We start from the raw sequence: 27,230 nt of genomic DNA, 5'->3' as shown, positions 1-27,230 counted from the left end.
GGAGAAATGGTGAAAGCAAAGCTATACAGACAAAATCTCACACAGAAGCATACACATACACACTCACAAAACGAGGAAAAGGGGAAAAAATAATAAATCTTGCTCTCAAAGTCCACCTCCTCGATATGGGATGATTCATTTTCTATTCAGGCATTCCTCAGATGCAGGGTACATCAAGTTGATTGTGGAGATTTAATCCGCTTCTCCTGTCGCTGCTGGGAGATATATCCCTTTCTCTCCTTTGTTAGCACAGCTCCCAGGGCTCAGCTTTGGATTCAGCCGTGCCTCCGCATGTAGGTCACTGGAGGGCATGTGTTCTTCACTCAGACATGCCGGGGTTAAAGGAGCCGCTGATTTGGGGGCTCTGGCTCATTCAGGCCGTGGGGAGAGAGGGGCATGATGCAGGGCGAGCCTGCTGTGGCAGAGGCCAGCGTGACATTGCACGAGCTTGAGGTGCGCTGTGCATTTTCTTGGGGAAGTTGTCCCTGGATCCCGAGATCCTGGCAGTTGCAGGCTGCACAGGCTCCCCAGAAAGGAGCTGTGGATAGTGACCTGTGCTCGCACACAGGCTTCTTGGTGGTGGCAGCAGCAGCCTTAGAGTCTCATGCCCGTCTCTGGGGTCCGCGCTTTTAGCCGCGGCTCACGCCCGTCTCTGGAGCTCCTTAAGCAGCGGTCTTAATCCCCTCTCCTCGCGCACCAGGAAACAAAGAGGCAAGAAAATGTCTCTTGCGTCTTCGACAGGTCCAGAGTTTTCCCCGGACTCCCTCCTGTCTAGGCGTGATGGACTAACCCCCTCCAGGCTGTGTTCACGCTCCTAACCCCAGTCCTCACCCTGCCCTCCAACCGAAGCCCGAGCCTCAACTCTCAGCCCCGCCCGCCCCAGCGAGTGAGCAGACAAGCCTCTCAGGCTGGTGAGTGCTGGTCGGCACCGATCCTCTGTGCAGGAATCTCTGCTTTGTCCTCCAAACCGCTGTTTCTGTACTCTCCTTGGCGCCTCCAAAACTTCCCCCCTCCGCCACCCGCAGTCTCCACCCTTGAAGGCGCTTCCTAGTGTGTGGAAACCTTTCCTCCTTTACACGTCCCTCCCACTGGTGCAGGTCCCGTCCCTTTTTTTTTTTTTTTTTTTTGTGGTACGCGGGCCTCTTACTGTTGTGGCCTCTCCTGTTGCAGAGCACAAGCTCCGGATGCGCAGGCTTAGTGGCCATGGCTCATGGGCCCAGCTGTTCCACGGCATGTAGGGATCTTCCCAGACCAGGGCACGAACCCGTTTCCCCTGCATCGGCAGGCAGACTCTCAACCACTGCGCCACCAGGGAAGCCCCCGTCCCTATTCTTTTGTCTCTGTTTATTATTTTTTCTTTTGCCCTACCCACGTACGTGGGGAGTTTCTTGACTTTTGGGAGGTCTGAGGTCTTCTGCCAGCGTTCAGTAGGTGTTCTGTAGTTGTTCCATGTGTAGATGTATTTCTGATGTATCTGTGGGGAGGAAGGTGATCTCTGCATCTTACTCTTCCGCCATCTTCCCCCTCTCCCACTCTGTCTTTTGATTGGAAAATTTAGTACATTTAAATTTAAAGTTATTATTGATAGATATTTACTTATTGCCATTTTGTTAATTGTTTGTGGGTTATTTTTGTAGTTCTTTTTCTTTCTTCTTTTGCCCTCTTTTGTGATTTGATGATGAACTTAAGCATTATGTTTGGGTTCCTTTCTCTTTTGTGTGTGTTTATCAATCATAGATTTTTGTTTTGTGGCTACTGAGAGTTCTATCTCTGTCTATCTCTGTCTTTCTCTATTTGAGATTATTTTAGGTTGATGATTTTCTTAATTTCTAATGCATTCTTACTACCCTGCATTTTTACTTCCCCCTTCTCGTGTTGAATGTTTTTGACATCATATTTTACATCTTTTTGTTTTGTGTATCTCTTAACTACTTATTGAGGGTAGAGGAATTTACTACTTTTGTCTTTTAACCGTCCTACTAGCTTTATAAGTGGTTGATATACTACCTTTACTGTGTACTTGTCATTACAAATGAGATTTTCCCTTTGTAATTTTCATATTTCTAGTTTAGGTCTTGTCTTTTCCACGTAGAGAAGTCCTTTTAACATTTTTTTAAAAATCTGGTTTAGTGGTGATGAACTATTTTAGCCTTTGCTTGTCTGTAAAACTCTTTGTCTCTGTGTCAAATCTGAATGATAGCATTGCTGGGTAGAGTATTCTTGGTTGTAGGTTTTTTCCTTTCATCACTTTAAATATATTGTGTCTCTCCCTTCTGGCCTGCAGAGTTTCTGCTGAAGAGTCAGCTACAGTCTTATGGGAGTTGCCTTACATGTCACTAGTTGCTTTTTCCTTGTTGCTTTTAATATTCTTTTATTATCTTTAATTTTTGCCATTTTAATTACAATGTGTCTTTGTGTGGACCTCTTTGGGTTAATCTTCTATCGGACTCTCTGTGCTTCCTGGACCTGGATATCAGTTTCCTTCCCCACATTAGAGAAGTTGTCAGCTATTATTTCTTCAAATAAGTTCTCTGCCCTTTTCTCTCTTCTCCTTCTGGGATCCCTCTAATGCAAATGTTAGTATGCTTGATGCTGTGCCATAGGTCTCTTAGACTATCCTCATTTTAAAAAAATCTTTTTTCTTTTCGTTCAGCTCGTGTGTTTTCATTTTTGTCTTCCAGTTGCTGCTCTGTTCCTCTGTATCATCTTATCTACCCTTGATTCCTTCTAGTGTATTTTTTTTTCAGTTATTGTATTCCTCAGCTCTGTTTGGCTCTACTTTATATTTTCTATCTCTTTGTTAAACTTTTCAGTGTGTTTATCCATTCTTCTGAGTTCATTGAACATAATTATAATCATTACCTTGAACGATTTTTTTGAGTGGATTGCTTAGGTCCAGTTTGCTTAGTATTCTTCCGGCGTTTTATCTTGTTCCTTCGTTTGGAACGTATTCCTTTGTCACTTCATTTTGCCTAATTTTCTGTGTTTATGTGTGTATTAGGTATGTTTGCTACATTTCCCAATCTTGGAGGACTGTCTTTATGTGGAATATGTCCTATGGAGCCCAGTAACACACTCCTTTTTGGTCACCAGGGCTATATGATCTCAGGGTGACCCCTATGTGGGCTTCATGGGTCCTTCTGTTGTGTTGGGGTGGACTACGGTGGGCACACTGGTAGGCAGGGCTGGTCCACTGCTTGGTTGATTACCACAGCCTGCCTCGTGTGGAGGCTGCCAGCCACTGGTGGGACTGGGTCATGGTGTGACTGGGTGCATGATCTGGGGTGTCCTGGCTGCTGGTGCTTGGAGCCAGGTTGTAGCACTAATAGGAAAAGAGGGAGGACTCAGAATGGTGCTTGCCAGCACCACTGTCCTCATAGTAGGACAAGCTTCCCAAAAAAGGCTGCTGCCAACATCTTTGTCCCTAGGGGGAGTCCCAGTTGCCTCCTACCTCTCTGGAAGGCACTCCAAGATCAGCAGGTGGGTTTAACCCAGGCTCCTTTCAAATTCTTGATTCTGCATTGTAACTGGAGCATGTGAGATTTTGGTGGACGCTTTAAGAGTGCAGTCTCTGTTTCCTACAGCCCTCCAGCTCTCCTATATGCAAGCCCTGTGGGCCTTTAAAGCCAGATGTCTAGGGGCACTTCTTCCCAGTGCAGAAACCCCAGGCTAGGGAACCCACTATGGGACTTGAACTCCTTGTTCCTTGGGGAGAACCTCTGCAACCCTCCTGTTTGTGGGTTGCCTACCCTGGGGATATGGGTCTTGATTTTACCAAGTCTCCACTCCTGTTACTCATCTCTTTGTGGTTCCTTCTTTGTATCTTTAGTTGTGGAAAATCTTGTCGGCTAGTCTCTAGGTCATTCTCATCAATAGTTGCTCTGTAAATAGTTGTAATTTTGGTGTGTCTGTGGGAGAAGATGAACTTAGGGTCTTCCTACTCTGCCATATTGGCCACTTCTCTGGAAGGACATTTTTCAGCTATATTATAAAGCAGGAAGTCATGCAGCTCTAAACAGATGTTACAGGGATGCATGACTGAGGCTGTTCTTTAGCCATGTTGGGTGATGTCAACAATTGCTTTGAAAGTGTTCCAGCCAAAATTATTTTGGCTATGCTTTATGACATGGAAGTCTGGAATTTAAGTAGAGTGATTTTAAAAAGTAAAATAGATTCAATTAAAATCAGATTTCTGAGGAAAATTTTCATTTTGCTTGAAATAAAACAGTCAGAGGAGATAGTCATAATATAGGTAATTTCAGATTTCATAATTTGATTTCAAATTTGCCATTTCCAAAGCATATTGTTCTACCATTGATTAGAAATACAAAATAACAGCATTCCAGGTATTGTCATCAGTAGCTTGTCTGATTACAGCCTCTTTCTTCTATCCAAGAGTCTAGCTAAGAGAAATGATATTTAAGGAAACTTGTCCAAGGGACTTTTCACCCCTGTATTTACAGTTCTATCCTAGGATCAAGTTAGACATTAGACAGTTACTGCTTAGTAGTCTGGCATTTTCTACAGAATTTCTTAAATTGAGTTGTTTTTTAATGCTACAATTTCCCTTTTTATATAAGGTTATTTAAGATAACAGCTTTAAAATTCACGTTTTGTTTTAAAAATAATTGAGAATACCATTCAGTATCATCAATTGAGAATTGTCTCCTATAATGAAGTTCTATGAGGAATTCTAGAATTCAGGGCTCAGAAATCTTTTTATCCTCATGAGAACCGTTCCTCTTTTATGATAATAAGAATCACATAACCATACACATCAGGCAAACACTGAGCTCAAAGACACATCAGGCAAACACTGAGGTTTAATTTAAGCCTAGTTATGTTAGCCTTCAACTGCATGTTTGTATTCTCCTTTCAGTTAGTGCTGATTTCCCACTACCATTTAATTAGTTGCTTTGATAAAGAATATATATTATTTTTTAAAAATAAATTTATTAATTTATTTTTGGCTGAGTTGGGTCTTTGTTGCTGCACGCGGGCTTTCTCTAGTTGCAGCAAGTGGGGGCTACTCTTCATTGCGGTGCGTGGGCTTCTCATTGCAGTGGCTTCTCTTGTTGCGGAACACTGTCTCTAGGCATGTGGGCTTCAGGAGTTGTGGCTCACGGGCTCTAGAGCACAGCCTCAGTAGTTGTGGTGCACGGGCTTAGTTGCTCTGTGGCATGTGGGATCTTCCCAGACCAGGGCTGGAACACTTGTCCCCTGCATTGGCAGGCGGATTCTTAACCACTGCGCCACCAGGGAAGCCCAAGAATATATATTTTTATTATATATCATCCATGTAGTCACTTCTAATCCTTTTTGAATGGAGCACTGTGTGTCTATATTTTTAATGTATATCTACATATATGTTAAATTAACATATATCTACATATACAAAATGACAGTGAATTTAGAATGTAAAATAATTTTTGTATATGTGTTACCACACACATATGTACATGAACATATGGAACACACAGAGTCATTTATTTTATTAATTTGGTTGCACTGGGTCTTAGTTGCAGCACACAGGCTCCTTAGTTGTGGCATGTGAACTCTTTGTTGCGGCATGCATGTGGGATCTAGTTCCCTGACCAGGAATTGAACCCAATCCCCCTGCATTGGGAGCATGGAATCTTAACCACTGCACCACCAAGGAAGTCCCAGTCATTTTCTCTTCAAGATACAGACATATTTTATTCTATTCTTCCAGTGACCTACTAAGTGTTGGGGATTGTACTAGAAGGGAAAGGCAAAAGATAAATTACATAGTAATTGACTTTGACATTTTGGGGAGATAGGAAATAAGTCTTTCCTCCTGTATCACTTTTTTATAAGGCTAACCCAGACCATTCTGTTTAATACTGCATCATGCCCAACCCTTCTCACCCTCTGCACTCTTACACATCTTTCCCTTTTGTCTATAGCACTTATCACTTTCTAACATTAAATGTATTCATGATGTTTATTGTCTACATCCCCTGCTTCTAATCTGAGTTCTATGAGGACAGGGATATTTGTCTTTTTCAATGATATATTCATCCCAAACACCTTAAGTAATACCAGGCATATAGTAGGCACTTAACAAATATTTGTTGAATGATTGAATAAATGTAATATAAATGCTATAGGTGCACCTAGAAAAGAATGTCTAATTCAGTGTGAGGGTGTGGAATAAGCTTTCACAGAGGAGGTGACAAGAGAGTTCACTAGGTGTCAACAGAAAGATATTTCAGAGACAAGCCCAGATTACTCAGAAATAAGAAGGGTAAATGCCTTGGTAATACTCTGGGTAGAACCCATGCATTAGTCTGTACATGACATCCCTCCAGCATCTGAGGTAATCTTCAGTCATCCTCCATCTCTCTGACTGTACATTCCAAGCACTTTCTGTTCAGATAACATAACTTAAACATACTGAGGTACCAATAGCAGAACTTTCATTTGTGTAGCAAATGGCATGTAGAAAAAAAGCAAAAGGAATGGATCTTATTAAACAGAAGAGATTTCACCTTGAATAATTTGCAAATATAGCACCTTATAATTATTTTTATTCAGAAAGCAATGAAGAATCACTGGGATAGTATTCTACTACTTAGTCTTCCTTTTTAAAAAAAGTTTTAATTTAGGTATAATTGACATAATATTAGTTTTAGGTGTACAACATGATTTGATATTTGTATACATTGTGAAATGATCACCACAATAAGTTTAGTTAAAATCTATCACATTACATAGTTATACAAAATTTATTATTTTTGTGATAAGAACTTTAAGATCTACTCTCTTAGCAACTTTCAAATATGCAATACAATATTAACTAGTCACCGTGCTGTACATTTAATCCCTATGGCTTATTGATTTCATAACTGGAAGTATATGTACTTTTTGACCCCCTTCACTCATTTCTCACACCCTTGCTACCCCCCACCCCAACCTCTGGCAACCACCAATCTGTTCTGTGTATCTATGAGCTTGTTTTTGTATTTTTAGATTCACATATAAGTGAGATCATATGGTATTTTTCTTTCTCTGACTTATATCGTTCTTTTTAATAATTGAATAATATTCTGTTATGTATAAATATAATATATATACATGCATGACACATTTTCTTTATCCATTCATTCACTGATGGACATCTAGGTTGTTTCCATGTCTTGGCTATTGTAAAGCTGCAATGAACATGGGGGTGCATATATCTTTGGAGTTAATGTTTTTGTTTTTTGGATAAATACCCAGCAGTAGAATTGCTGTATCGTATGGTAGTTCTGCTTTTATTATTTTCAGGAATCTCCATACTGTATTCCAGAGTGGCTGCACCAATTTACATTCCCACTAATAGTGCACGAGGGTTCCCTTTTCTCCACATTCTTGCTGACACTTGTTTCTTGTCTTTTTGATAATAACCTTTCTAACCTAAGGTGACATCTCATTGTGGTTTTGATTTACAATTCCCTGATGATTAATTATGTAGAGCATCTTTTCATATAACTGTTGGCCATCTTTATGTCTTCTTTGGAAAAATTTTATTCAGATTATCTGCCCATTTTTAAATCGTATTGTTTGTTTTTTGCTATTGAGTTGTATGAATTCTTTATATATTTTGGGTATTAACCCCTTATCAGATATGATTTGCAAGTATTTTCTCCTTTTTTTGAATTTTATGTTTTATATAGCAGGTTCTTATTAGTTATCCATTTTATACATACTAGTGTATATATGTCAATCCCAATCTCCCAATTCATAACACCACCACCACCACCCCTGCCACTTTGCCCCCTTGGTGTCCATACATTTGTCCTCTGCATCTGTGTCTCAATTTCTGCCCTTCAAACCGGTTCATCTGTACTATTTTTCTAGGTTCCACATATATGCGTTAATATACGATGTTTGTTTTTCTCTTTCTGACTTACTTCACTCTGTATGACAGTCTCTAGATCCATCCACGTCTCAACAACTGACCCAATTTTGTTCCTTTTTATGGCTGAGTAATATTCCATTGTATATCTGTACCACATTTTCTTTATCCATTCATCTGTCAATGGGCATTTAGGTTGCTTCCATGTCCTGGCTATTGTAAATAGCACTGCAGTGAACATTGGGGTGCATGTGTCCTTTTTTTTTTTTTGTGGTACACAGGCTTCTCACTGCCGTGGCCTCTCCCGTTGTGGAGCACAGGCTCCAGACGCACAGGCTCAGCAGCCATGGCTCAGGGGCCCAGCCACTCCACGGCATGTGGGATCCTCCCGGACCGGGGCACAAACCCGCGTCCCCTGTGATGGCAGGCAGACTCTCAACCACTATGCCATGAGGGAAGCCCGCATGTGCCTTTTTGAATTATGGTTTTCTCTGGGTATATGCCCAGTAGTGGGATTGCTGGGTCATATGGTAATTCTATTTTTAGTTTTTTAAGGAACCTCCATACTGTTCTGCATAGTGGCTGTATCAATTTACATTCCTACCAACAGTGCCAGAGGGTTCTCCACACCCTCTCCAGCACTTGTTGTTTGTAGATTTTCTGATGATGCCCATTCTAACTGGTGTGCGGTGATACCTCATTGTAGTTTTGATTTGCATTTCTCTAATAATTAGTGCTGTTGAGCAGCTTTTTATGTGCTTCTTGGCTATCTGTATGTCTTCTTTGGAGAAATGTCTATTTAGGTCTTCTGCCCATTTTTGGATTGGGTTTTTGTTTTTTAATACTGAGCTGCATGAGCTCGTTTGATTCATTTGCAAATATTTTCTCCCATTCTGAGGGTTGTCTTTTTCATCTTGTTTGTAGTTTCCTTTGCTGTGCAAAAACTTTGAAGTTTCATTAGGTCCCATTTGTTTATTTTTGTTTTTATTTCCATTACCCTAGGAGGTGGATCAAAAAAGATCTTGCTGTGATTTATGTCAAAGAGTGTTCTTCCTATGTTTTCCTCTAAGAGTTTTATAGTATGTGGTCTCACATTTAGGTCTCTAATCCGTTTTGAGTTTATTTTTGTGTATGGTGTTAGGGCGTGTTCTAATTTTATTCTTTTACATGTAGTTGTCCAGTTTTCCTAGCACCACTTATTGAAGAGACTGTCTTTTCTCCATTGTATATCCTTGCCTCCTTTGTCACAGATTAGTTGACCATAGGTGCGTGGGTTTTTCTCTGGGCTTTCTATCCTGTCCCATTGATCTATATTTCTGTTTTTGTGCCAGTACCATATTGTCTTAATTACTGTAGCTTTGTAGTATAGTCTGAAGTCAGGGAGCCTGATTCCTCCAATTCTGCTTTTTTCCCTCAAGGCTGCTTTGACTATTCAAGGTCTTTTGTGTCTCCATACAAATTTTAAGATTTTTTGTTCTAGTTCTGTAAAAAATGCCACTGATGATTTGATAGGGATTGCACTGAATCTGTAGATTGCTTTGGGTAGTACAGTCATTTTCACAATATTGATTCTTCCAATCCAAGAACATGGTATATCTCTCCATCTGTTGGTATCATCTCTAATTTCTTTCATCAGTGTCTTATAGTTTTCTGCATACAGATCTTTTGTCTCCCTAGGTAGGTTTATTCCTAGGTATTTTATTCTTTTTGTTGCAAAGGTAAATGGGAGTGTTTTCTTAATTTCTTTTTTAGATTTTTCACCATTAGTATATAGGAATGCAAGAGATTTCTGTGCATTAATTTTTTATCCTGCAACTTTACCAAATTCATTGATTAGCTCTAGTAGTTTTCTGGTGGCATCTTTAGGATTCTCTATGTATAGTATCATGTCATCTGCAAACAGAGACAGTTTTACTTCTTTTCCAATTTGTATTCTTTTTATTTCTTTTTCTTCTCTGATTGCTGTGGCTAGGACTTCCAAAACTATGTGGAATAATAGTGGAGAGCGTGGACATCCTTGTCTTGTTCCTGATCTTAGAAGAAATGCTTTCAGTTTCTCTCAAACACCATTGAGAACGATGTTTGCTGTGGGTTTGTCGTTTATGGCTTTTACTATGTTGAGATAGGTTCCCTCTATGGCCACTTTCTGGAGAGTTTTTATCGTTAATCGGTGTTGAATTTTGTCAAAAGCTTTTTCTGCATCTATTGAGATGATCATATGGTTTTTATTCTTCAATTGTTAATATGGTGTATCACATTGATTGATTTGCATATATTGAAGAATCCTTGCATCGCTGGGATAAATCCCACTCGATCATGGTTTATGGTCCTTTTAATGTGTTGTTGGATTCTTTTTGCTAGTATTTTGTTGAGGATTTTTGCACCTATATTAATCAGTGATATTGGTCTGTAATTTTCTTTTTTTGTAGTATCTTTGTCTGGTTTTGGTATCAGGGTGATGGTGGCCTCATAGAATGAGTTTGGGAATGTTCCTTCCTCTCCAATTTTTTGGAGGAGTTTGAGAAGGATGGGTGTTAGCTCTTAATGTTTGATAGTATTCACCTGTGAAGCCATCTGGTCCTTGACTTTTATTTGTTGGAAGATTTTTAATCACAGTTTCAATTTCATTACTTGTGATTGGTCTGTTCATATTTTCTATTTCTTTTCTACTGCCATTCGGTAGGTTGCCTTTTCATCTTGTTGATAGTTTCCTTTGTTGTATAGAAACTTAGTTTCATGTTGTCCCACTTGTTTATTTTTGCTTTTGTTGCTTTTTAAAATTGAGATTAAACATATATAACACAAAATTTATCATTTTACCCATTTTTAAGTGTACAATTCAGTGGCATTAAGTTCATTCACAATGTTGTGTAATCATCGCCACTAGCCATCTCCGGAAATTTGTCATTGTCTCAAGCAGAAACTCTGTACCCATTAAATAGTAACTCCCCTTTATCTCCTTCCCTCAGTTTCTGGCAACCTCTGTCCTTCTGTCTTTAAGAATTTGTCTATTCTAGGTACCTCACATAATATACAATATTTGTTCTTTAGTCTGGCTTATTTCACTTAGCATGTTTTCAGGGTTTGTCTATGTTTTAGCATGTATCAGAACTTCATTCCTTTTAAAGTTTGGATAATATTCCATTCTATGTATATACCAAATTCTGTTATTGTGAGATAATAGATAACACATAAATTGGTCTAAAACAAGGTTATACAAAAACAAACATTTTAGTGATATGACAAAAATTCAATTCAACAAGCAGTATTCAGTGGCACTAATTTTAGGAGCTTCAAAACCAACAAAAATTCCTGCTCACATTTTAGCAGAATGTAAATTGTGAAGTAAAATAGAATAAAATACAAAATAGTAGGATGAAAATAGAAATTAAGCAATCTTGTAATACAGTATAATCATTTTAATATACACAACTAAAAATTTACAAAAATAAAACAAGATATGTGTTTTAAAACTACATAATTAACAATATGAAAGATTAAGTAGTAGAGGAACATGTTAGGTAGAGGTGTGATAGAAAAAAAAAATTTTTAAGACCCAAACCTAACTTCTGGAGATGAAAACTACAGTGGCTGAAGTGTAGCATACATTGAATAGGATTAACAGTAGATTAGACATTGCAGAAGAAAAGATTAGTGAATTTATAGACACAGCAATAGAAACTATCCAATAATGAAACTGAGAAAAAAGCTCCCAGAATTCAACAGGGTATTGATAAGTTTTGTAGGACAATGTCAAGTAGCATAATATATGTATAATTGGAGTCGTCAAAGGCCAGGAGTGAGGGAAGCAGAAAAAATATTAGAAGAAATAAAAGCCAAAATATTTTACAAATTTCATGAAAACTGAACCTACAGATCCAAGGAATTCAGCAAATCCAAAGCATACGTGTGAGAGAATGGGAAATAAGTATTGGTCTCTGCTGTTGGTCCCTGGCACAGAGCTCCTGAAATCCTTTCCTAAAATGATAAAAAATTAGGAGCATCTCTTGTTCTAATATTGTCTTTAACCCTGTCCCTGACACAGTGCTCCAAAAACCCTTATAAATTCCTAAGTGATAAGAGCAACTTTTGTTCTATTGAAGTGACTCTGAGTGGGCTCCTGGATGGCTTCCAGATGGGGCTAGTCACCAGAAAAACTAAACCTTGATTAGAAGCTTAGAATTTTTCAGCCCTGTCTCCCCCATTTCTCCAGAGTGGGGAGAGGGGCTGGAAACAGTTAATAATTAATCATGCCTACGTGAGGAATCCTCCATAAAATCCCAATAGTATGGAATTCAGGGAGTTTCCAAGTTGGTGAACACATCCACACTGGGAGGGTGACACACCCCAATTCCATGGGGACAGAAGCTATTGCCCTCAGGACCCTCTCAGACCTTGCCCTGTGTTTCTCTTCATCTGGCTGTTCACCGGTATCCTTTATCATATCCTTTAATAAACTGGTAAATGTGTTTTTCTGCATTCAGTGAGCCAGTCTAGCAAAGTAATCAAATCCAAGGAAGGGGGGTCATTAGAACCTCTGATCTGTAGTGGGTTGGTTGGATGCACAAGTGATCACCTGGGCTTGAGCTTGGGACTGACATCTGAAGTGTGTGTGTGTGTGTGTGTGTGTGTGTGTGTGTGTGTGTGGTTTGTACAGTCCTGTGGGACTGAGCCCTAAATCTGTGGGATCTGATGCTATCTCCTGATAAGTGTTGGAATTGAGTTAAATTGTAGAATGCCTGTCTGGTGGCGGAGACTTGCATGTTGTTGTGGAGAAAACCCAAAACCCACCCACACATTTGGTGACCAGAAATAAGGTGTTTTGTATAGGGAGTAAGGAAGACCCACAGGAGATAGACTGAACTAAGGATTTTCCCTACAACAGGAGGGAAAGACTGTTTATTTTAGTTATCCATTTATCCGTTGATGGACATTTGGATTGTTTCCACTTTTTGGCCACTGTGAATAATGCTGCTACAGCCATTGGTGTACAAGTAAATGTTTGAATTCCTGCTTTCAATTCTGCTTTTGGGACTATACCTAGAAGTGTAATTGCTGGATCATATGGTAATTGTTTAACTTTTCGAGGAACTGCTAGACTATTTTCCACAGCAACTGTACCGTTTTACATTCCCACTAGCTGTGCAAAAGGGCTCCAATTTTTCTACATCCTTGTTTTTTTTTTTAATAAATAAAAGCTATCCTAATGGGCGTGAAGTGGTATCTCAATATGGTTTTGACTTACATTTTTCCATTGGCTAGTGACATTGAGCATCTTTTCAAGTGCGTATTGGCCATTTGTATATCTTTATGGAGAAATGTCTATTTTTTAAAAATTTATTTATTTTTGGCTGTGTTGGGTCTTTGTCGCTGCGCCTGGGCTTTCTCTAGTTGTGGCGAGCGGGGGCTACTGATCGTTGCAGTGCACGGGCTTCTCATTGTGGTGGTTTCTCTTGTTGCGAAGCATAGGCTTTAGGCACGTGGGCTTCAGTAGTTGTGGCACGCAGGCCCAGTAGTTGTGGCGCATGGGCTTAGTTGTCCTGCGGCATGTGGGATCTTCCCAGACCAGGGCTCAAACCCATGTCCCCTGCATTGGCAGGTGGATTCTTAACCACTGTGCCACCAGGGAAGCCCTGGAGAAATGTCTATTTATGTCTGTTGCCCATTTTTGAATTGTTTCTTTGGTTGAGTTTTAGTAGTTCTTTATATAGTCTGGATATTAATCCCTTACCAAGTATATGCTTTATAAATATTTTCTCCTATTTGGGGGAATTGCATTTTCACTCTGTTAGTACTGTCCTTTGGTGCACACATGTTTTTAATTCTGATGAAGTCCAATTTATCTTTGTGCATCTGTTACCTGTACTTTTGGTGTCATGTCAGAGAAATCATTGCCCAATCCAATATCATGAAGCTTTACCCTTTGTTTTCTTCTAAGAGTTTTATAGTTCTTATGTTTGGGTCTTTGATCCACATTGAGTTAGTTTTTTTATATATGGTGTAAGGTGTAAGGGTCCATGGTTCATTCTTTTGTATGTGGATATCCAGTTTTCCCAACACCATTTGTTGAAGACTGTCCTTTCTTAATTGAATGATCTTGGCACCCTTGTCAAAAATCATTTGGCCACATATGTGAGTTCATGTCTGGGATATCTGTTCTATTTCAAAGAGATTCTATTAATAAGGGTAAATTAAAATTGTTAAAATTAAATATAGCTACATTCAGAAAATTACAAAGATATTATATTCCTGGTATTACCAGAGGTGGTTAATGTGTAGTAATCTTCCAAACTGAAATTAATATGGTATAATCCATTATCACAGTGGTGTCATGTGACAGAGAATCTGGAATATTTATAACAACATGAAACGAAAAATTATGCACACCATTATTGTCAAAGAATATGTCTATTCCAAATAATGTTGTTGCTCTTGTTTTGCTGGAAAGATAAAATGTGTTCTCCTTTCGTATATGAAAGTAAGTTAAAAGTTATGAGACTTCCTATGGATAATTTTTAGCTGGGTCCAAAGCATGATACTGCTCTCAAAATATTTTCATATGCTTTGATCATTAATACATTTTTTAGAGTCTGAATGCATAACTAAAACTTGTTTTAGACCTATTTCTAAACATCTAATTTGTATTGTTTTTGGACAAACTTTTGCATATGTTTCCTGTGTACATGAATGAAGCATTTCCTACCATGTTATACATTTTTCCTTCTCCACTCCCTAATCCACATTAACATTCCCTACAACATAAAGAGGGACACAGCAACAAAAACCAATCGTGGTTCAGCTTTTCAAGAAGCACTTTTTCTGCTCTAGCTGTAGTATAGAGTGCCATATATAGAAAGAAAATATTCCTTACGATTGTCCCATTAGGACCTACCTCTTCACTCCAGATTTAAAATCAGTATTTGGGGAAAAGCTATGAGTTAGGAACTTCCTGTTTGATGATAATGAAAAGCCTTAGGTAAATATTTTAAGATATGATGTTAAGATAAAAATAAGGATTTTAATCATACTTACATATGACTGGTTATGAAGGAGGTGACAGAATGAGATAAAAACTAAGAACTAAACATCTTGACCTAAATACAAAGATTAATTTGACAACTTCTAAGGTAAGAATGATATTGTGTTTATAGATTTGGTCTTTGTCCCAGTTTCTGGCACAGAGCTCCTAAAAAACCACTGGCATTTCCTAAGTGATGAGAGGAATAAAAAGGTGTCTTTTTTTTATGTTAATAAGGTGGTTTTTGGACCCCACCTAAGGATAGTTGACAGAAAAACCAACCATGTGATTAACGGGTTAGAGCTCCTTGGTTCTCAAGGAAGGGGAGAAAAGAGGGGCTGGAGATTGAGTTCAATCACCAATGGCCAATGAATTTAATCAGTGGATTACACTGATAATGCCTATGTAATGAAGCCTCCATAAAAACCCAAAGGAAGGACTGGGTTCAGGGATCTTCCAGGTTGGGGAACCAGTACACTTTCATGTGCCATCGTGCTGGGCCCCAAACTCCAGTAGGACAGAAGCTCCTTTGTTTGGGACCTCACGCTATATATATTTTCATCTGGCTGTTGATTCATGTCCTTTAATATCCCTTATAATAAACCAATAATCTAGCGAGTAAATGGGTTTCCTGAGTTCTGTGAGCCACGCTAGGAAATTAATCAAACCCAAGGAGGGGGTCATGAGAACCTCTGTTTTATAGTCAGTAATAGCCTGGGCTTATAGGCATCTGAAGCAGAGGGTAGTCTTATAGGACTGGGTCCTTAACTTGTGGGATCTGATGTCATCTCTGGGTAATTAGTGTCAGAATTGAGTTGAATTGTAGGACACCCAGCTGGTGTCAGAATTGGATGTGTGGGGAAGTGTCCCCGACACACATTGGAAATTGGTGATGAGACCCTTTGGTAAGGCAATTGATGGTTTTACTTCTAAAATTCTAGTATAAAAAAAATAATAATCAGTTCTCTGCAAACACTCTTGCTCCTCTGACTTTATTCCTTTTGTTGTACTTACCTAACAAAATCCTAATCCTGGTTAAGTGTCCATTATTATCCATCCATTCCTATAATTCTGCATCCAAGCAGCCGAACGTGGTCAAAGAGCAAAATCATGCTGCTGGGTGTCAATATAAACATATAGCCTCTGAGCTCAACCACTGCCTGACAATCCTTGTACACTTCTCCAGTATATTTGCTCTACTTTCCGAGACAACTATTTACTCACCTATAGTAATTTATACCTTTCTCAAACTCTCTCATTATCTTTGTAGGAAGGTAGGGTTAAGAGTATCCATCTTACTACAAAGCCCAGGAGACTGAGTCACAGAGGTTAAGATACTTGTTGGTGGCAGAGCCAGTAGGCAGGGAGGGCGCCTCAGAGGAGGTGAGCTTCCTATCACTGAAGTATTAGAGTTCACTCAGGGATGTTATAGAGGAGATTCAAGCATTCTGTGGGAGATTAGAAGAGATGGCCTTTAAGGCCTCTTCTAACTCCAAGATCCTAGATTCCATGTGGCTTCTTATATTCTATCAAAATAACTGTCTTGCTGAAACTTCTTCTTCAATCACAATGTTAACAATGTTAGAGGACTTCTTTAACCATCTCTTTAATGTTATTACATGTAACCCAGTGACACAGTTGAAGGTTATAAAATTGTTGCTTGTCTCTTCTTTCTCCTTCTCTCCCTCCCCAGTAGCAAAATATGATAAAACACAAACAAAACCCATCTGACCCCCCATCTCAGTCTACTACCTTCTCTGCCTCTTTCCCTTACCTGTATAGCCAAATGTCCTCAAAGAGGGGTTTTCACTCACTCTCTCAACTCCCTTTCACCTCACTTCTCCGGAATCTAGCTTTTGCTCCTGCCATTTACCGTGACTCTGCTTTTGCAAAGACCATTTTCTAGTCGTCAAAACCAACAGACACTTTTCATTATTCCCCTTTCCTGATCTCTACGGCACTTGACACTGTTGGTTGGCTGCTCTCTCCTTGAAGCATTCTTCTTTCACAACATCATGCTTTTGGGGATCTATAACTCTGCTTCTCATTCTCATCCAAGGTCTGCGTGCCCTTTAAGTGTTGGTGCCCCCGCAAAGTACTGCTCACAACTCTATTCCTTGTTGTTTCATCCACACACCTTTGGCTTTATCTCATATATGCCATACTCCACTCCAGACCCTTGTGTTTAACTGCTTGTTATTCCAGAGAAACTTTAATTTCAACATACCTGAAATCACACTGCATCTTTGGCCCACACTTCATTTTCTTTCACAATCCACACATATCTGTCACCAACTCCCAGCAATTCTACATTTTCACTCTTTATTCCCTCATTTCCGTTCCCATGAACAATTCTTCCTTTCAGTCCTCATCTGAACCAAATTCAATAAATCTTGAATTGGTCTTGCTGTTAGTCAGGTTCCCATATTTTCTGAACAAATTGAGGCCAATATGCTGACTAAACAGTTTAAAACCTAACCACTGCTATTTATTACCTGCTCCAAATACTAAAGGATCAAGTTGAATTCGTTACTAAGCATTCCAGGCCGTTTGTAGCATAAAGAGTACAGGTTTCAACCTTTACGAGTTGTGTGTGTGTACGTATGTCTGTACAGTGGGGGGATGACAAAGAGGGGGAGTTCAGGTTTTTCATCTGGGTGGTTGAAGGGTTAAAAATGTTAAAATTATACCGTCTAATACAAGGTAGGTGCTCTCTTATTATGTCCCATGGTCCTACAGGATTACACTGAGTTCTTTGGATGCAGCTGGCCTGCTCCTTCCTGACTGTTGTTTCAGCTTGTGCCTTAACCAGACAGACCAAAGGTGGGGCTGTTTAATTCCTACTCATCCTTCAATATTATATTTTATATATATATATATACACACACACACACACACACACACACAATATTATACTTGAGTTCCACTTCCATATCCAGCTTAGGTAGCTTGACACTGTAGGCAAGTAGCCACCACTTAGGGAGCAATCACTTCCTCTTCTCCACTCCCAATGCACCCTCCATAGAGCTGATTGTGGCCCTTCTGATACTGCTGTAAAAAACCATTTGGTACTGAACTATTTCAGTGAGTATATGATTAGCTCCTTGAGGCCAGGTGTTCATCTTTGTATACCCATAGTCACCTGCAGGAGTTTTAATCATCAAATCTTTGGTAAATAAACATCCAAATTATAAGATATGTATAAACTAGGGGCAAGAAAATGAGCTTATAACTGTGTTTTCTGAAATAAGCATTAACCATGTTTTGTTGGAAAATTCAATCTCTTATCTGAAGAAAAAATTCAAAGCAAGCATTTTATAAGAACTTTTTCTCAGGATAATTTAAAGAACACACTACCAGCCATGCATACTCATATGCAGTGGTTTATTCCTTGAAGATTTTGTGAGGATTAAATGAGATAATCTTTCTACTGGCCCCTCAGCACAGTGCCTGACACACAACAATCATTTAAAATGTTGGTCTTTAACATTATTATAATCATTCATAGATCATGTTCACCCAGGTTCTTCTAAAATCTACATTACTGAGTCAACTATAATTACGGAGTCAACTATATTTAGCACTCTTAGAAACGGATGCACTCTTTCAGGCCACAGAATACAATACAGTAGCCTGCCAAGGTGGACTGAAAACTTAAAGGAAGAAAAGGTCTCATTAACATGTGATAGTTGTTAGTTGGGTCCATGTTCATGTGTCAGTACCAAATTGCCTATTTAGAAAACTAACAAGCTGGCTTCGTAACACTGAGCATAGATGCTGTACTAGAAATCCTAGGTTCTCAACTATCAGAATAATTTTAAAAAACAATATAAATAAGTTGGCAGTATTTTATATACTCGAAAGTCCATAATTTCCACATGTGTTTTCATTCTAGCCTTGTAAACTTAGAGAACACAGTTACAGTTATACACGGAAATGAAACAAATTAACAGGTTATATTTCCCTGTCCTGATTTTGTTATTGAAGTAATTTGATATTTTATGATTATTTTGTAGTAAAACTTTTTCTGACAAGTCTTACCTGGAATTAAAAAGTATTTAAAAGTTAAAACAAACTTACTAGCAAAAAAGAAAGACTGTTTGTTCTAACAAAATTTATTATGCAGTAATTACAAAGATTAAAGACTCTCCCATCTCAAATAAAAATAACTGTTATAATTACACACATAATACAGTACCTTATAGAGTGATTCCAATAAATATCACAGGAAATACAGGGCATTTTCAATTGGAGAGACAAATACTTTCACCGTGTCTGACATAGGAAACCCTGTTCACATAACGATCTGCATAAGGTCATGCTTTTAGTAACAGTCCGCCTAGAACTGTGCCAAAGCAATTCTTTCAGAATGTGAAGTACCGGGCAAACCACTCCTGGCGCTGGGGATCTGGAGAAGCCACCGGGGAAGCTTCACTCTGAGGAGGACTGAATTCATAAAAAGAGAGACATGTAACCCAGCATTAAGCTGTTTTGCAAAATGAAGGGAAAAGCACATAAAACATCAGTGCAGATGACCACAACTGGTTCCCTACATTAGGAGATGCATTTTAAAGATCTGCTACTTCCTCTACACTGGACTGTGTTCTCCACTCCATGAGACTGCAGCAGCAGCTCAGATGAAGTCCGTGAAGGAGGAGCCACATTACAACAATTACAAGAAACAAAAAAAATCAAACAGTTGAGAAAAGTCAGGTGACCTTCTTGGAATAAAAAAGTTCAGGAGGAACTGTAGGAAATAAGAGAGAACCAGGTAACATTCTTCTTGTTCAGCACCTTTTCTCTTTTAGTTAATTAAAAAAAATTTTTAGAATCTGACACAAGCATTTCTTACAGATGTGTCCTTAACTATAACTAAATTAAGTAACTAAACCATGGTATAATATTTTTTATATATGTATGTTTTATATTAAACTTTCATAATTCCATCAGCAGATACTCTAGGGGAAAGGAGTACACTAAAATGCCAATTTCCCCTCCATCTTCAAATTTATATAATTTATACTTATCTTAACTCTAACTAAAGATTCTTTGGGCTAGTTAAGAAAATAAAAGGATCCCTACCGTCTTTGGGGGAAATTACAAGGCACGCAACAATGTGTAATGGAAACTCCAGTAGGCATGTTCCTTGAGCCCATGCACATGCATCTTACTGACACCTGAACATACCCATGCACAAGGGAAAATAAGCAACACAAAGTATTTAGCAGGAGACACATTCAAAGGTGTATTTGACTATTTTTCATTCTTGCTATTTTTTTCTATTTAAAATAATGTCATTAACTAGTCATTAATCACTTAGCCTAGAAAAAAAAAGTAGTCTACCTGTATGATTGATTATTACTAGTGACACTGAGACTTAGTAAGAATAAGTCAAAAGATAAATTTTAAAACAGCACAAGATCAGTAATAGTAAGGTAAGCACAAAATGACAGCACTTTCTGACTAATTATTTAATGGATAAACAATTGGATTTCATTCAAATTTTACTTATTAATACATTCAAGGACTCTGAGATAAAACTGGAATATTAATTATAAAATTTTTTTCCTAAATTTCCTACTTCTGTCATTAAGTTCCCAGAGCTTATATATTTTTTATTTTGGCAATAAGTGCATATATATTTATAAATAAGCAAGGGAAAAATAAACAGATAAGAAACAAAAGCAATAAAAAATATCTTGAATTTCTGTAATAAGGGGGATGGATTATTAATGAAAAACTGGTGATAATTCTAAAAATGAAGCACCGGTCCATAAATATAAATATTAAAATTCTAAGCATATGAATTACATTAGTACCTCTTCAAGCATTTAGAAAATTGACAAGGAAACAGAAAAAATCTTTTTAACAGAGTTAAAAAGGAGTTCTCTAGAGAGGTGGTGAATATATTTTGAAAATATTTCACAGTAAAATTTCTTTTCCTAGGCTGTTCTTAAAGTAGTAGATTTCTGCAATGTAAGAAAGTAAATTTCTCAAGTTAAAAAAGAAAAGAAATCACTGGTGAGACGGGGCTCACCTCAAAAATGTCTTGGGCTCTTTGGGTGGCACTGGCTGTGGAAGTGGTTTGCTGCTGTTGAACTCAATATCGTGGACTGGAGAATTAGGAATGGGATCCAGGCGGTTAGGATGTCCATTGCCCACTCCACCAGATTCCAGAGCACTTAGATTGGGAACACTCACAAACCTGTTTGTTGGTGATTTATTGTTCTTCTTCTTTTGCTGTATTAAAAATAATACATGTGAGGACAGTCCCTGCATAAGGACGAATGAGAAAATAGGAACAATAGAAGATACAAATTTGGCATGGGAAAATTTCGGAAGCTGGATGTTAAGATGAACCAGTGTTACCCAAAGTGCGGTCTGGGGATCCTTGGAGGTGCTCTTTATCTACATGGAATCCTCACAGACAGACATGCTGCTAGGACAGAAAGAATGAGGAAGAAATGTTTAGGAATGGTTCATGGGGAGGAGAGGAGGGGGTGGAAAGAAGGCCAACGGATAAAGAATATTGGGAGGAAAAGGGAAAGGGGGAAACAGCAGATCTCATGGATACCATGAGGTTAAATGGGTTTAGGCTAAAATTAGGAGAAGGTGAAAAGTTAACATAATTTTAAAAGAGAGGTCTGTGAACTTTAGTCATCTGTCAAAGGGAGGCAGTCCTTGCCTGGAAAATAAAAGGAATGAGAAAATGCTTGGCAAAGTAGTTTGAATCAAATCTCACATTTCTACCTAAGACTTAGAGCTGACCTAGAGAAATAATTTGGTTTTAAATTCACTGCACCATCTCTCTGAAGAGGGAAGATGAAATCTGTATACTTAAGTCTCAATTACCAATTAATTAGTAGTATTACCATTAGCTCACAATCTTTAAAAAAAATTAAAGGTTATAAAACAAAGGCAATCAATGTTTTTTTCTTTTAATTGGTTTTTAAAATTGATGGATGAAAAGAGCAATACAATTTCAGATTATTAAAATCTATCAGCTTTCAAATCATTAACTTTAGCCTCTATTCATGTGTAGATTCAATGAACATCATCTTGCTTTGTGTAATAAAAATTAACATAAATGTGTGCTAATTTATGAAATAACTTTTTGCAAAATGATTCCAGAGTTTGAAAAAAATGCAATTAATAGACAAGATGGTCCTTTTCCTTTGCTTATAATGATCTCAACTATCTAGACATTGTCCTTTGTCATTTTCTATGAACCACGAAGTCTCTGAAGCCTATTTTAGCATAACTGCAAAAAGAAAGGAAGAACAATATCTTCTTCAGAATTATTTGTGAAAATTGAGTCCCTATTAGGAGTCAAAATTTACAAAGATGTATCTTTAGCATTTTCTTGTTCTAGTCATGAGAGGGCATAATTAAACCTACTTAAGGTTTCTATTTTAAGAAATCAAAAGTATCATTGGTAAAGTTCTACAGTAATGGTTTTGTGGCTAAAAATGTAATTCCAATAAAATAGGTAAAAAGGAAATATTTCTAATCTCGTTTCAACAAGTCTCATAACCTAGCTTTTTAATTAAAAGCTTATTTCACCCTAAATAATGAATTTAAAAACTGAAACTAACTATATTCATTCATTCACCAATTTTTTGTTTTGAGAGGCCTTTATGTGCCAGACACTGTTTTGGACTCCGGAGATACAGCTATAGCCTTCCTGACCTTAGTCATTCCATTTTGCAAATCATTCAAGTCATTCTGTTTTAATAAACATTTAAGTTTAAAGTTTGGAGCACTTTAAGTTGTGAAGAAAGGATAGATTCCATCTTCTTAATAGAGAAGTTTTATGAGCTTTGAAAGCAGAAATTTTTCTAGCTAAGGGCCTAAGAGAAATTAGATATGATGTGCAAATTAATTAAATCTGAATCCAAAACATAGCTTTAGCATGGGCATTTTTATTTCTACTACTGATTCCTGCTAAAAGATATGTAATCCCTATAAAGCCCATATACATAATTATTGATTCTTTATTACTTGCTTTATTCACTAGAATAATTTGTAGTAGCTTATAGAAAACATGATGAAATTTTGCAACTGAACAAATATTTACTTAGTACTCACTATACCTATAGCACTATGATGGGAGTCATAGGAAGCTCGGGTACAAAGATGTATAATACTTAGCCATGTCCGTTTCATTTATCTGCAAGGCTCTTCTATCTGTCCTAAGACAGCAACAAAATGTAAGAATAGGTCATGTTCAATTTTAATTGTCAAGAAAGGTGATTAAGACTGTGAGAAGTAAGGCCCTTCTCTGAAGATTAGTGGGCAACAAAATACATGTCCAACCCAAGGCCCATTAAGATGGCAGGCCTTAAGTCAGGGAGAGCTGTTGGGTATACAGGGCTTGGAGTACTTTTCAAGACCCCATAGAGGACAGTGAACACTAAGGAAATGACAAGAAGTTATCCTGAAGCGACTCAGAAGTGAGTTTTCTTTTTTTTAAGATATAAGAAAACAAAATGGTATAACCAAGGTTTTATAATATTAATAAAATACTGTTTTAAGGAATATGAATTCTCAACAAATAAATGAATATTATTAGCATCTCATTTGAAAATGAGTATATAAAGAATTCATAGATTTTAGTCCTAGATTATTAAATTTAAGAAAACATTTTTTGGAAGCTTTATCTTCTGCTGCTCTAAATATTTTATAAAAAAGTTTAATCAAGTTTAAGCCATATTCCTATTTTACAATGTTTACAGCACATACCTTAGTCAGTGGATTAATAACACCAACAGTAGGACTTGAGTTAAACACTTTGTTGAAGTTAGTTTCTCGATTGACTAATTCCAGCTGATAAAATTTATTATCCTCCTATGAAAAAGAATTACAAACATTTCTTAAACATTTTCTATTGAATATTTAAAAACTTCATTGTATAAATGCCATTTCATTCAAAATTTAATATAAAACCTGAATGAAAATTTATATACCTTATTCAAAGATTTCTAGACCTGTCAGGTCTAGAAATCTTAGAAATCTTCAAGTCTGCTAGTGGGTGAGTTTTCAACACATTTTAAACACTGTGCTCCGGGATTCTTCTCTACCCTTTCATACCTTTTCCCTCCAAGGCTAGAGCTAAATGTTTTATTTGGCCCATCTCTTTTCCAGAGGGCTGACTGTGCATTTTGAGCAGGCTTAACCTGCATTCATGGAGCTGCTCTGTGCATGGCTGAGTTGTTTCCAGACATGAAGATGCCACTATGGTATATCATTATTCTTGAGTACTGGAAAAGTATTTGAGCTTGCCTAATCTCCTCTGTGAGACATCAATGTATTACAGCAATGGTAACCACAGAACAGAGAAAAAGTGAATGGCCCATGCAAAGATAAACCCTTTGCCTTTGGCTTCACCAACAGGTGCTAACTGAACAACCAGACAGTAGGAAGTAAACACATAAGTGAATGGATCACTGTGTGTGTGAAAGGCAGGGTTGTGTGCTCTAGGAGAACTAGATTTTCAACCCCCTCCTAGTTACCACTGACCATCATTAATCTCAGCCCATGTGCCTCACAGTCCACAGACTTAGGGTGTAGTGAAAAGAGTGTAGACCATTCCCTGGCTAGAATTGGAAAAACAACAGCTATTTCTACCATAGGTGAAACATAGTAATACATTTGCTAATTTCATACGTAGAATATAAGGTAATTTTTCATGACTCTACTGTTGTCACACAGAGACAGAGCAAGCTATGATGCCTGTGCTCATGTTCACAAAGCTTGGAAAATTGGGTGGTTACTGGGATGAAGTAGCACATATTCTGTCTTTCCAGGAGCCCTGCTCCTGGGCTCCATCTATGAACCCCAATCAACTACCTGTTGCTTTTTGGCAGGAACTTCTAGTCCCATACAACAGGATGGCTTTCCTAAATGCTAAGAGAAATAAATATGTTAAGGAAAAAGGACTTCAGAAATAAATGCTCTTAGGCTGTCTTTGCATGCTAATGTCCAAAGTTTTCATGAAGAGATCAATAAGTAAACAGAATGATTAGCATTCTATTTCTAGTTTTACTGACTTTTGTTAGTGGCAGTAAAAAGCAATATTTTAATTATTGATCAGGTCATGTAATTTTAGAAGACTCTGAAATGTTTTATGAATTTTAAAACATCTGTGTTTTTTTAATTCTTGAGGAATAATGACTTTAATGAAGGCAGTGTACTTATTGTTAAATCTGTATTTTCTTCCCTGATGGACTTTTCAGAGCCGCTAACATCTCAGTGTGCACTGAGACTCTCAAGACAGAGCCTGTAGCTTTTCTTAGGCTAGACCCCTAAGAAAATAGAATCCTTTTTCCATGAAGCATGTCTTTGGATCAGGTTTTAGTGGGACACACTTTAGGAAGTTAACAGGACTAAGTGGAAGGGCGCAATGCAGGCTTGTGCATGTATGTGTTGACCGTTCTTTCCCATCCAATTCTAATTCTCCATGTACAATACACACACACACACACTTCAGTAGTATATTAACTGTACACTGGCAATAACGTATTATTAAACGTTCAATATGTATTAAAAAGTATTTCTTTTTAAAAATTACTGAAAAAAAGCCACAATCTCCTTACCATAATACCAAATTTAAAATTACTTTGTATTTCTTATCCTCATTCATAAACATTTTAATAAACGTTCAATCACAATACACGTATTTTGTACTTTCAACTTTTGTTTAGCATTACTTAAAAATATTTTCTCATGTTTTCCCAATCAACAGTCTACAGGTTACTAACATGGTTACACCAGAACCCCCTACCCCCCCAAACCAAAACAACTTACCAATAGTTTCTTTATGACCTGATCTCTTTCTGTAAGCATGGCTTTTAATTCTCCAATCATCTGTAAATCTTCTGGTTTTGATTCTCTCATTAGATATTTTTCTTCCATCTCTTCTAGTCTAAAAACAAGAAAACCTTTCATTGATACGATGCAGACATTCTTTTGCAATACCTATATTTTTCAAATTGGTTCAGCTGAACACACAAAAATTTAAAATCAAACTTTTTCCGTTAAAACTTGTAAGCATAATGACATGATTGACTCAAGAGGTAGTGTTATGAAAGGCTCTCCAAGTGCAGATGATGTTATTAAAGGCTTTGCAGATTACTTTTGGAAGAATTCACTCATTTTTAAGTCATTTAAGTGTATATGGGAATGAGGTGAGGTATGCTCTGTAGAAGAAATAATATACTGAATAATACTAACCTAGCAATGCAGACTTGATGCTGGAAATGTAGGCTTACTATTAGGAGAACTTACCACATATACGATATTGTGTGATGACATAACGTTTGTTAACATATATAAAAAGGACAGAAGATACAGAGGAAAGGGGTACAAAGGACACACACATATGACATCATTCTTTCCTGGTTTATGGGAAATGCAGTTTACAAATTCTGCATATCAGTTAATATACTGAATATATAAACTGGAAAAAAAAAAAAAAACCCAGTTCATCAGATAAAAGAAGAATCATATTTCCTTCTAGGCCTGTTCTGCCCTGAATGAAATGAGAAGGTAATAGAACTAAATGCCACTGAAGACTCTAGAATAGAGGCCATTTTTTATGAGCAGAGGTGCCATGGACCCTGCAGAGTCTAAGAATATAGCACAGGGCAGAATGACGAGGGTGCAAATGGAAACTGCTACTGTAGTTTGAAAAAAAGCACTCTCAATTTTAGAAAATTCAAATAATTAGAACAATCTTAAAACTTGTTTTCCAAATAAGCAGAATAAACTAAGCTCAACAAAATTATGGTTAATGAAGAGTCACAGAAAAATTTATTCAGTCAACAAATACTGAGTAACTTCTAGATGATCTATCCTCTAGGTACCAGTGATCCACTGCCACCCTCCAGTTCCAGAGGGGCACCAGAATCTGTGCATTTTAGTACTTTTAGTAAATTCCACTAACTCAGCTCAAGCCAAAGACTTGGAGATAACATTTTTGGCTCCCTACCCAGCCCCATGGCTGAAGTTCTAATCTGGGAAGTAGGGAGGTATGAGGGAGAGGAAGTGTGGGGTTAGGGAGTGACTGTCTCAGGATCAGTTGGGACTTCGTCAGTTCAGCGTGAGGCTAGCTTCATTATCTTCACTTTTGTTCTTCTGTGACAATTCACTGAGCTCGTATAAAGTAACCTTGCATTTTATCATGATGTGGCATTATATGGGCAAAGGTTTATATTTTATGGGCAACGGTTTTGAAAAGCTTGAGAAACATGGAAAAAGGCATTTGTGTTTCATACCAGAGTAGCCACAAGATGTCACTGGAGTACTTTCTTTATCAGTAAAAACAAGGTACAAGATTTTTGAACTGTTTCC

The 27,230-nt window shown here is 37.7% G+C and overlaps 1 protein-coding gene across 3 annotated transcripts in view; it reads right to left on the bottom strand.

Moving 5' to 3' along the window:
* Positions 1-18,978: 18,978 nt before the first annotated feature.
* FAM184A (family with sequence similarity 184 member A) overlaps positions 18,979-27,230 on the bottom strand; it is a 120,315-nt gene continuing 112,063 nt past the window's right edge. For 2 of the 3 annotated variants that reach the window (XM_032651926.1, XM_032651927.1), the window contains 4 exons: positions 25,686-25,803; positions 23,622-23,726; positions 20,917-21,119; positions 18,979-19,325 (listed from right to left, as the gene is read on the bottom strand). In XM_032651926.1, coding sequence (XP_032507817.1) covers positions 19,244-19,325; positions 20,917-21,119; positions 23,622-23,726; positions 25,686-25,803 — 508 coding nt within the window. In that variant the 3' untranslated portion in view covers positions 18,979-19,243. The remainder of the gene's footprint in view (positions 19,326-20,916; positions 21,120-23,621; positions 23,727-25,685; positions 25,804-27,230) is intronic. The other variant, XM_032651928.1, reaches the window with a different exon arrangement.

This window comes from Phocoena sinus, chromosome 12 (genome assembly GCF_008692025.1).
Source record: "Phocoena sinus isolate mPhoSin1 chromosome 12, mPhoSin1.pri, whole genome shotgun sequence".
In the NCBI taxonomy this organism is placed as follows: domain Eukaryota; kingdom Metazoa; phylum Chordata; class Mammalia; order Artiodactyla; family Phocoenidae; genus Phocoena; species Phocoena sinus.
Note: the sequence above shows the minus strand (reverse complement) of the source record. Positions and strands in the feature narration are given on the sequence as shown.